Source organism: Pogona vitticeps, chromosome 2 (assembly GCF_051106095.1).
Source record: "Pogona vitticeps strain Pit_001003342236 chromosome 2, PviZW2.1, whole genome shotgun sequence".
NCBI classification, from domain to species: domain Eukaryota; kingdom Metazoa; phylum Chordata; class Lepidosauria; order Squamata; family Agamidae; genus Pogona; species Pogona vitticeps.
This window is the reverse complement of record NC_135784.1, coordinates 171,842,003-171,854,239: the sequence shown is the minus strand read 5'-3', so window position 1 is coordinate 171,854,239 and position 12,237 is coordinate 171,842,003. Positions and strand designations below refer to the sequence as shown.

At 46.7% G+C, this 12,237-nt stretch overlaps 1 protein-coding gene across 2 annotated transcripts in view; it reads right to left on the bottom strand.

The window, feature by feature from the left end:
* Window positions 1-11,071, bottom strand: part of PDE1B (phosphodiesterase 1B) — a 141,796-nt gene extending 130,725 nt beyond the window's left edge. The window contains exons 1-2 of one of the 2 annotated variants that reach the window (XM_072991242.2): window positions 10,771-11,071; window positions 9,802-9,916 (exon numbers count right to left, since the gene is read on the bottom strand). In XM_072991242.2, coding sequence (XP_072847343.2) covers window positions 9,802-9,916; window positions 10,771-10,945 — 290 coding nt within the window. In that variant the 5' untranslated portion in view covers window positions 10,946-11,071. Of the gene's footprint in view, window positions 1-9,801; window positions 9,917-10,132; window positions 10,411-10,770 lie in introns of those variants that run through there. The other variant, XM_072991241.2, reaches the window with a different exon arrangement.
* Window positions 11,072-12,237: the final 1,166 nt, after the last annotated feature.

The following is a 12,237-nucleotide window of genomic DNA, read 5'->3' as shown; positions in this document are numbered from 1 at the left end:
GAATGTAAGAATGTAGAAATAACATGGAAGGAGTAGAATCATAAAGGAATCCCACATAAGGGAAACGATGTTTACCATCAGAAGCCAAGCTCAGGTACAAGGGTAGAAGGTTTTAGGATAATTTTTTTCCACATAATTCCTGTACCTCTTTCTTTCTTTTTCTCCATTCAAAATGGTTTAGGAGGATAATTGTCTCTTATGGTATGTACATATCACTTCTGTTTCTCTCACTCTTTCTCCTTCCTGACATATCCAGTCAAATAGACTTAGCTGGGTTTTGAACCCATAAACCACACCTGTTTGCCAGAAACAAAAGAAGGGCGTGTCAACCCACCAGGAGCAATCATCTACATTTCAAACTGCTTTCAATTTCTAGGACTAAGAACCACTCAAACCTCTTTTCTACTTCTGCATGGTACAGCTTCCTGTTTATCAGTAACCTCTTTGATTTTGCTCCTTGGGATACTTCTCTGAGCCCTAGCCTTCATCAGAAAAGAAGCAGAAGTGCCTAGCTTTATTGGCTCACAGTTGTCTCAAATGGCCCCAGCCACATCTTTTACAGGAAATCAGAACAGAATTACATCTCATACCAACAAAGCAGATGATGCCAAAACAACTGTCTGCCTATGAACCTAAATGCAGGTAATGGGAAGCACTGCCGCAAGAGATACAGCCACCTGATCCCTGACAATCTACCGCCACCATCAGTTTTTGCCACAGTTGGCTTCTTCAGTCCTTAGAGCCCAACAGAGAGGAGAGGATTTTCATAGCAGCAGTTGGGCAGAGAAAGGATTAGCAGGGGAAAAGAAGGCAGCAGGCAAGTTAAACAACCGTTTTCCTTCTGCCGACACTTTTCTGCTAATGTCTCTCATCTCCACCTCCTGTATTGAGTTGGATGGAAGGGCTAGATAATTTCCTAGACCCTTTCTATGATTTTCATACAAGACCAGAAATCCCACATAAGGGAACCTGCACATATGGTCGCAGACTCTATCTATAACCATTGAGAGTGCTTGGAGAATAAGGGAAGTCCTGAAAGACCGGTGGTGGGCAGATAGCATACTTATCTTCAAAAAAACAGGGCAACCACAAATCAGCCAACTTAACACAAATACCAGGAAAGGAAATGTTCTAGAACAGATTGTTAAACAATCACCCTGTGAGCATCAAGAAAAGAAAATGATGATTATTAAGAAACAGATAGGTTTCTCAAAAATAAGTCATGAAAGTCTTCTCTCTCTCTCTCTCAACAGAGTCACAAGGATGGTAGACGAGGGGGACAGTTGCAGATGTAATGCAACTTAATTTCAGCAAGGCTTTGACCAAGGTCCTTCACAATATCCTTGCAGCCAAACTGTTAAAACATAGGCTAGATGAGGCTGCCTTTAGGTGGATATGTAACTGTTTGACAGGCCATACCAACAAAGTGCTCGTGAGTTGTTCCTCATCATCCTGGAGTGCTGCAGGATCCTGGCCCTGGGCCCAGTGTTGGTCAATATTTTTATAAATTACTCAGATAAGGGCACAGAGTGCATGCCTGTCAAAACTGCAGATGACACCAAAGCAGGAAGGTTAGCTAATACTTTGGATGATAAAATCAGGATTTAAGATGGACAAGCATGCAAAATGAGTTTCAGTTGGCAAAAATATGAAGTTCTACATTCAGGCAGGAAAATAAGGAGCACAAATACAGGACGGGTGACAGCTGCTTTGGCAGCAGTAGTACATGTGAAATGGAACAAAGGGTTGTAGTAGACCACAGGCTATATATAGGTCAAAAGTGAAATACAGCAGGAAAAAAAGGGAATGCAAAATTAGGCTTCATCAACAGATATATAGGCTCAAATCCTATTGGTGGAGCTGCACAATCATAAATGTGGATGATGTATCAGTACAGGATGTTTGTCTTTAATTTGTAATCTCTAATCCCCCTTCCCCCAGGACTCAGTACTACATAGGGATGTGGATCTCCTTTGACCTGAGAAAATCCTTGGGAACTTCAGGATAGGGGTGGACGGAGAAGTTTTGGAAAATCACCACCAGGAGCACCTGCAGTGATTTTCAGATAATAAACACCTCCACCCTAAGGCTCCCAAGGGCTTCCACAGGTTGAAACAAATCACTAGGGAGTGTCAGAAACTGAAGTGAGTGGATACAAAACTTTAGATTAAAGACTACTGCTGAAGGCTGATGATGTCATCTATATTTATGACCACAGAGTTGCACAAGAGTTTTTTAACCACAGTGTTGAAATCAAAGGAAGTAATAGTAGCCCATTATGCTGCTTTGGTCAGGTGACACTTGGAATACTGTGTCCAGGTCGGGGCATCACGGTTTAAGGAGGACACAAACAACCTGGAATGTGTCTTGAGGAATGTGACCAACTTGGTAAAAGGTCTAGAAACCACGGCCTATGATAAATAAGATGGGAGACTGTGTATGTCCACGTGCATAAATATTTTTGTCTCTGGCTTTACCAAACACTGGCTGCCGTGTCCTCCATTCCATCCATCAAAATGGACACCAACAACCACCGGCAAAAGGTGCCCCACATCTGATCTCTATTCAAAAGAACTAGATGAAGACGACAAGAGAAAAGGAGCTACAGGGGTTGGGAATGGGGGCAGAGTCTGGGATAAACTGGATCCCCTCCGCTTTCAATACTCAGTTTGAATATGGCCCCCTTTAGGCAGCTAGATTGCCTTGACGCCATCAGTATATCTGTGCAATCTTCAGAGTATCCTTCTAACATCACAAAGGATATAGCATCGCAACATTAACACTGACAAAATCCCATGGATTAAATGATTTCCTCAATAGGATTAAACAGCAAAGTGGGAAGATGAGCCAAGGAGCCATAAGAAATCGGGAGGGGGGGAGAGGGAAGGGGGGACACTGAGGACACCAAAAACTTAGGAAGCACATTTAATGCACACATTCAGACACCCACCCTCACTAACCATGGGATGGTGTTTTAATTTAACCTTGATGAAAACCACTGGGTCTCCTGGTTTCAGACAACACAGCTAGCCTGATGGTTATAAAAAGTAACCTTAGATATAGATAGACATTTTTTAAAAAAATCTCTTTTGAGCTTTTCCCCCCAACAGAGAGCTACATAAAAACGTTTGCCAATTAGGGCTGAACTGTAAAGGATTAGGGAAGGGGTGGGAAGAGAGAGCAGTTTATCCTCTACAAAATGTGCCTTTTCCTGCAACATTGCCAGGCTGCCCGTCACACAAGCACAAGTTCAGATGCCCACTGCTGAGACAGGCATCATACTTCAGAAGAAACCCTCCGCTGCCAACATCTCTGGCAGCCATGACGCCATTTTGTTTTAAATGCCAATTCCCCCCCCCTTTTCCTCAGTATGACAATGATGTCATCCCAAAAACAACCAGACTCGGCTATACAGCTTCACTGTTCCTCTGGAAAAGGCTAGTCTGTGTGTGTGTGTTTAAAGCAAATAGGAAAGTGCCAAAGCTACATCCCCACAGTCTCCTCCAACTCCCCTCCATCCAACCCCCCCAAAAAATCCTCAAAATTAGAAGTGGGTATCAGTCACTTCTGGAGCTCTGCGCCTTTGGTCTATTTTCTAGTCCTGGTGTGGCCCACAGTAGGAGCAAAACATTTGGCCCACAGATTTGCCAAAGTTATCCAGCTCTCACTGAAACCCATGCACAGGACGTTGGTTTTTGAACTATGCCATGATTTCAAGAGACTTCAGCCACAGATGAGATTGCTGGATAGCTCCATGAGTTGGGCAAACAGCTGCAGAGCTAGGGTCAGTTTGATTCTCCACTGCACCTCCCAGGAGAAGACCCAGCCTGTGTGGCTTTGGAAAAACTGTGCCATCCAAGGTGGCCTCTTAAAGAAGGGACTGGCAAACAACTTTGGAGTACTCGATTCCTAGAAAAACCCTGGAAAGTCTCACACTAAGTTGGGATCAACATGGCAACATGGCATTTTCTCTAGTTTTTTTTAATTATATCACTTTCCCAGCACTTGATGTTTGCTAACTAGAGCTGAACTGAGCTTTGAAGCCACATACACGTGAACTATGCTTTGATGCCTGAGTTGCCATTGCAGTAGCTTTCTTCCTCAATAGCCATGCATAGATTTGAATTGCACTTTGTCTGTTCCTCAGGAAAATGTCATGAATGGTAAGAAGTATATCTGGCACTGATTACCTTGCTTTGACCTGATCTTTTGTCCTCAACTCCACTCACTGTTAGAATTCCATCCCCATGACATTTTAATTAGCAAGCAACTTCGTTAAATCAACGTGTTTAAATTAATTCATTAAAGGTGAGCTAACTTCAAAGTGAGAAAAGTTCTAGAGGTCGTGGGTGGCCTAGAGGCAAAGAGAAGCATGGACAAAGTAGCACTTACAATAACAGAAATGATCAGCAAATGACTGCAAGTACAAGCACTGGGGGCAGTGATGTCCTGCCATCTCCCACAGGCTTTTTCCATGGGATCCACGAACCTCCACCCAAAAGGAGACACATGAAATGGAAGCACTGTTCCCTTTACAGCCAATAAGCAAGATCCAGGTGATGGGAGTAGAGACTATGGGAGTGAGCAAATGGGAGTGAAATTTTGAGAAACTATAAGAGAATTCTTTAAACAGAACAGAATGAGAACCAGTATTATGCTACTGATATAGTATGACCTTAGCAAACATTTTGCATACCTCTTGTCTCATCTAGATGCAGATACATGTCCTTCATTCTCGCACATGCGTATTGTCAAAACATCAGCAATCAGTGACTCAGACAGGTGCACTTCCTGCATGCTAATCCTTCACACATATGAACTAGTGCATGCAGTGTGCAAAGAAACATGCACACAGATGGAGGTCCCATGGGGAATTTGTAGAGATAAGCACTGGATCAGTGGGTTGCTTCACATTTAAATTGGGTCTCAACATCAAAGAAGGTTATTTGGCTGATAAGATTATATATCCATAGGACATCACAAAGCTGAAAAGAGGGCAGCAAAAGTAATCAGAAGTAAACTAGAGATTGTATCAGCACCCCCTATCAAGAGAAGCTAACATTTTGGCAAATATTTAATTGTGGGGGAGAACAAACAAGGGAGAGCGATAAGATAGTGGATTATAAAAATATGTACAGTGCGGAGAGAAGTAAACAAAGATTTTACATACACACAAACACACACAAATTCCTTGTACACATAAAACCACGTAGGGTGATTTGAGTGTAGCACTCCCTCCAACCCTTCTTCTCCTTCTTTGGGAAGAGCCATTAACTATAAGATACTGAAACCCTACTGCCCAGACACATGTGCCACCTCATCGAAACCTTGGTCCACAGAAAACATTCCATCCCCTTTGAAAACAGCACATCTGCACCCACTGACTATCCATAATAAACTGCAGCATCCTGGTATTGCACATACATCTGGCACTCTTTAGTTCTTCAGGAACACACCTGAAAACAGAAGTGCAGTGGGCCATATTGGCTGTGGATTTACAAGTGTTAGGATCTAGCCCATGGGTTTGGGGAAGGTTGTGCCAGTGTGTGTGAAGAAGAATTTGGGCAACTACCGGCTACCTTACTTCCTCTCAGCCTCAGTTCCCCAGCTATAAAGAAGGGGCAGGAGCTACTTCGTTCACCAAGGTCATTTGAAAATCAAGGACGTGCCGTTGAATCAAAGTGACAATAAATTAATTGGACTCACCGCTAATTGCTCCCACTCTACCACAAGGATCAGGGTGGCTTATAATCTGATTTTACTCCTAGGAAGGCATGCTAAGATAATTGTGAGCTCTCACTGAACACAGGAAGCTAACTTACCCTGAATCAAACTGGTAGTCGATTAAGTCAACCTAAGAATATCAACACGGACCAGCAATAGCTCTCTGGGGACAAAGGCAAAGTCCTCCATGGCCAAGCTACCACAAACCTTTTGGCTGGACATACCTGGGGTTGAACAGGGAATACAATACAACTCTATAATACAGAGCTGTGTTCTTTCTAGAGAAGGACACTCAGATTATGCGTGTAGGGTTTGATTCATAAGAACGAAGGAAACTGGTTTATAACAGCACACAATGCTGGTCAATCCTTCAAGTTAGCAGAGGAAGCTAAACTACAGGCCCCATCATCCCTAGTCCCTGTCCATGTTGGTGGAGACGATGGAAGGTGCAGTCCAGCAACATCTAAAAACCTAAAATTAAGAATCATAGATGGTAGCCCAAGACTCATAACTCTGACTAGCAGCTGCTAATCCAGAGTTTCAGGAAGACAGCCTTCCCACATCATCTGCTACCTATCTGTTAAAAACACCAGGAATGGAACTCCAGACCTTGTACATGCTAAGCAAGTGCCCATCACCAAGCTATATACCGATCCCAAGCTTATCCATTATCACCCATGTTTGCATCCCAGCATGAGATCACACCACTTCCATGGATCAAAGCAGAGAAGCTTTCTGAACTGGAAAAGAGCATCTGCAATTTACAGCACCTTCACACTGGACAGACAAAAACCAGCTCCCAGAGGGGCTCCTTGATTGCTTGTTTGCTTAAACATTCTAAATTAATTAACAGCACCCTTGCTGAGCTGCTGACACACGGACATGCTCGTCCTGTACAAAGCTTTGCAGTCTTCATATTCTCGTGGCTATGCGGGGAAATTCTGCTTAGTTTATTAAATGCTAACGCCAAGCAGAATATGTTACAGCCACGGGATGGCTCTCAAAGCAATCACTGCGGAGCACATTCGGAAACTGGCCCATTGAGCCAAAACTGTTCCGTAGATCTTAACTGAGCTGAGCGATGATGCCTTTGCAGGGAAATGAGCTCTGTAGCTGCACCTTCCAGGTCATATTCCAGCCAATTTCTCTTTCCAAGCCGTGCTTTTCTCCAAGGATCTCAGGAGGACTCCTCACCACCCATTCTCCCACCTGTTTTATTATCACAACAAGCCTAGGAGGTAAGTCAGGGTAACTGGTGGTGAGTAACCTAAAGTTTATCGGGCAGGCTTTTAGGATGAGCAAAAAAAAAAATCACTCACACTCTTTCCATGGAGCAGGCAGCGTTCTAGAGGTTCAGAGTGGGAAACAGCATTAGGAGAATGCAAGAGCAGGTGATACCTTTATAGACTTTTTTTTAAAAAAAAAATCACCCCTGCAGATTGTATAGGATTTTTTTTAAAGTGGTCTATAAAGGTATCATCTACTCTTGCATTTGTACTTTGTATTGACCACACAGCTCCTTTTTATTTCAACTGTTCCATAGACCTTAACTGAGCTGAGTGATGATGCATTTATGAAGCTATGAAGCTTTCGGGTCACCTCCAAGGAATCTAATGCACAGAACTCTTTGTCAGGAATGGAGGATGAATTGCTGGACTTCAGCTCCTATCATCCTGCACCACTGGCTAAGCTGACGACAGTTGATGGAAGCTGTGGCCCACCATCTTCCAGAGGCCACATATTCCCCATCCGTGGTATATAATTCTTTAAGATCCTTCATATTATTAGTTCTCTGTTTCTGACACAAGCAAATTAATCAGACAGTGGATCACTGTTGTTCCTAAGGGTAGTAAGGATTCAAGCTAAAACTTGATCTAATTCAATGCCATGTGGATTTTCTATCATTGTCACTATATCTATAGCCTTGAATTTCCCTTCCATGCTAATTGATGCATATGTTTCTGGTGCAAGGCCTACAGATGGGATCAGTAAATGAACCAAAAGAAAATTATTCTTCTGTCTTTGCAGGGAAGGAAAGGTTTTTCCAGAAGTCTGAAGAAAGAAACTTGCCTTCTGTTGGCAGGGGCATAAAATGCAAAGACTGTGGCCAGGTATTGGGACTTCGCAGGGATACCTGGCATGGTGGAGTGGATAGCGTAATGGATGAGAACTCAGAAGGCCTGTGTTCAAATCCTTGCTCAATCATGGAAACTCACTAGGGCTGTAGCACTGGTAAAACCACTCCTTAAATATCTCACTTACCTTGAGAGCCCTATTAGGATTTCTATAAGTCAGGTCCAACTTGACGGCATGTAACAACAACATTGGAACTTTGCACTAAAATGCATCATATCAACACTACAGATGGCTGTACTTAGAGGAATGATAAACCTTCCCTCCTCCAGATGTTTTGGACATCAACTCTCAGAAATTTCCAGCCAGAAAGAGCAATGATAAGGAATTCTGGGAGTTGTAGAACAAATGAGCCAGAGGACCAAAGATTCTCTAGCCCTGAATGTTAGCTTTTTGGCAACAGAAGATGCTTTTGGACAAAGGAATTCCCTAATGGCAAGTATTTCCTTTATAGTGAAGTTCAAATGTTCTTCTTGAAGTAAGATTTAAGGAGGTCAACGGGGTTTGCTCACTAGTAACTGAGCTTAAGGGTGCAGCTACAGTACACTAGTAATCTATAAGCTATGCAGAACTTCTGCTGATCTCCAGCTATTAGTAGCAAAAATAACAGCACATTTTGCATTTCTAAGCACAGTGCAGTGCTTCCTATCCAACAGCATGTTGCAGTCCTTATGATTCCATAAGGCCGGTCAGAAACATCATCTCCACATAAGTACAGTCTCAGCAGACACAGGCTTGAGAAAGGCCGACTAGTAAGTTGTCAGGCCAGCAAAAACAGCCGGTGTGGTCTGAGCACTGGGCATGTGGCATTCCTTCTTCACAGACTGTCACCCCCTAAAGCACAGGCAAGGATTGAAACAAAGATTGCTTCAATCACAGCTTACCATCTTAAGCACTGCACTCCATCAGTGTGATCAGAATGGAAGAGGCAGGATGTAAGGAACTTTTCAGGATCATTTAAGCAACAGCCTGCATAGATCACGCAGCTCAGTAGAATAACATGCAGCTTGATGAAGGTGCTGGGTTCAGTCCTGGGCATTTCTGATTGTTCTAATTGTTCTTAAGATAGGAAGCAGCTGGTGTACAGGAGCCCAGCCGAAGACCCACTGCAAACTAGACAATACAACAGGGGATGAGAGCAATAAAAATCAGTAGGTGTTGTAAGTTACCTTCCTGTATTTAATTTCTCTTGATTTAGAGGTTTCTATTGTTCATCAGCATTACTTCCCATACTTTAGACCAAACACTACCTCAGACAACCAATGAAACAGATGAGCTCTAGCTGGAGATATTTTGCAGTTCTCTAGACCCTATGGATAAACAAAGTTTTAAATACACAGGATATATCCCTTACTCCGCCTACCAAAGACATGGTCCCAGCTTAACTCCACGGACAGAGCAACAAACACCAGTGACCTCAGTGGGGGAGAGGGGTGACAGCCCCTGTACCCAACCGGCTTGAGATGGTTCAACAAATGCTATTAATTGCTGCGGCAGAAAAAAGAGAGAGAAATTAGCCTCCCAGTGGTGAAACCCAGCAGTACCCAATGCCAGCAACATGCAAGGGAATCCAGCATCACGAACTTGCTCGGGTGCACTGAAAAGCTTGATCAAACCAGAGGGATGGGAGCGACCAGAGGTAAACAAGCACTGGATGCACCCATCCTTTGAGACCAAAGTCCAGAAAACACAAGCCACGTTCAAACCATGTTAGTAACTAAGCGGGTGCGGATTCTCTACCAGCACACAGAGAGACATGGGCACCAAGGTGACTGCCCTCCAGTCCAGCCTAGGTCACCCTCTCCAACCACCGGCTGCAAGGACTGAAAAGGTGCAGGCATCATCCCCAGGAGGGAAGGTCCGAAAGTGATGAGAGAGGTAACGCGGGGGGGGGGGGGAGAGGAAGAGAAGCGGTAGGGAAGCAGGTCGAATGAGGTTACTCACAGTGCCCGGAGCTTGACCCACATCTTCTTACTGGGGGCAGACTTGAGCTCCAGAGGAGAGGGGCACCCCTCGGGGGATTCCAGCAAGTCGAGCTGCGGAGCCTCCATCGCGGGTACTTTGGCAACGGGGGGGGGGGGGAGCAAAAAGAGAGAGAAGGAAAAAGAGGAGACTAGTACTCGCTGCCAAAAGCGGTTCTTGCCCCCCTCACCCTACTGGCCCCCCTCTCATGGGGCCCCTTATACCCCCGTGCCAGCCGCCCCCTCCCTCTCCTCCCGAGCAGCCAGCCCACCCGCTCCCTCCCTCCCTCCGCGCGGCGAGGAGCCCGCATTACCCGATGCCTCCTCCATGCTCAGCCCTGCCTGAGGGGATCGCCGAGGCGAAGCAGCAGCAACAGCCGCAACAGCAGCAGGGGCGAGGGGCGGGCGCGGGCAAAGCGAACCGCCGCCTGAATCATCCGGCGGCGGCGGCGGCGGCGGAGCGGCAGCCAATCTCCCCGCCCCGCCATCGCCGCGGGTGGGCCAGCCCCTGCGCTCCCCCATGATGGTCTCCTTGCGAGGGAGTGGAGCGGCTTGTTCACCGCTCGGCCGAAGCAGGCGCCCCCGATCCTCCTTCCCGCAGCACCCACGCGTGGACCTGGAAGGGGAAAAAGGGAATCCTCCCGCCCTCCCCGATTCCCGCGCCCCCCCCCCGCGCGCTTCACTCGCCCGGAGGAGGAAACGGAGCCGAGGGGAGGGTCCGATTCGGATCTGCCCGTTTCGGCTGGCATCGAGCGGACGGGCTTTCGGGATCGGAGCTAAAATGGCCCCCACGCCGGCCCTCCCCTCTAAAAAACCCCACCGATTCCCCGCCGCGCGCGCGCGCCCGATTCTGCCTGGCCGAAGGAGGGCCGGCCTGACCCTACAGCAACCCCCCCCCCTGCGCGCCCCAAAACGACGGCTCGCCAACGTGGTGGTGGGGCTTTCCGATTACCCGGATCAAGGCGCCCTTTCTCCCTCGGGAGCAGCCCCCTGTGCGGCGGCGTCCCAGCCCGGAGCGAGTCTGCCAACGCCAGCCTGGGCGCTGCAGCTGCTGCTCCTGGGTCTGTGATGGTGGTGGCGGCGGCTGTAGAGGCGGCGGCGGCTCCTGCTGCCTCTTCCGAGCGCATCCGGATTCCAGGCGAAGCGTCGCGAATGCGATCGCCGCGCAACTTTCACCAAGTGACCACCGCTGAGGCTGTGGCGAGGCGGCGCCTGGTGTGCCGAGGCTGCAGGGGAGAAAGTAAGTGAAGAAATGAAGAAGGTTGGTCGAGCAACAGCCAACCAGTTAGCCAACCAACCGCCTCCCCCACCCCCCTGCCACACACACACACACACACACCCCTCTTCCACCTCCGCTACCTTTTGGGTAGCGAGAAAAAGCCTGGGGTTCAGCTGCGCGCAAGTTAAACGCTCAGACCTGACTGTCCCGGAGAACGCCTGAGCAGGTGCAAATACGGGTTTTTTTTTCCTTATATATAATTTTTTAAAAAACGTCCTTAAGAGACCTGATCTTTTTGGGTCTGAAATCCAAAACTACACGAAATTGCAGAATCAATTCCTCCGCAAGCCTTATCTATATTTCTGACGGTTCCACAGGTTTGTGCCTAGATTTGACAGATCTAAAAGGCGAATCATCAACGTACAGTATTAGATTGCGGGGTCCCAGTTGGTGTTGTTTACGTCTGATCACAAACACAGGAGATACTGATCTCCTATGTCAGTTTAAGATTAGAGTCGATGTCAATACAAATCCTAAATTAGCGACCTCGCTGAACACTCCTGGTCTTGTTCGACTTTCGAAGGCAACCTGAATTCGTCCTGACCCTTTCGTGGACCACCAGAAGAACTGAGTGTGTATGCGATTGTGGAATGATTGTTGGACAGGCTCTGAGTGCATTGTTGTTGTTGTTAAGTCATGTCCGACTCTTTGTGACCCCATGGACCAGAACACGCCAGGCCCTCCTGTCTTCCACTGCCTCCCGGAGTAGGGTCAAATTCATGTTGGTTGCTTCAGTGACACTGTCCAACCATCTCATCCTCGGTCGTCCCCTTCTCCTCTTGCCTTCATACTTTCCCAGCATCAAGGTCTTTTCCAGGGAGTCTTTTCTTCTCATGAGATGGCCAAAGTACTTGAGCCTCAGCATCAGGATCTGTCCTTCCAGTGAGCACTCAGGGTTGATTTCCTTCAGAATGGATAGGTTTGATCTCCTTGCCGTCCAGGGGACTCTCAAGAGTCTCCTCCAGCACCACAATTCAAAAACATCAATTCTTCAGCGGTCAGCTTTCTTTATGGTCCAGCTCTCACTTCCATACATCGCTACTGGAAAAACCATAGCTTTGAAAATGTGGACCTTTTTTCAGTGCATAGGTCACAGGATTTTGGCACTGCGTAGCCCCATCCCAGGTCATAGTCATTCGC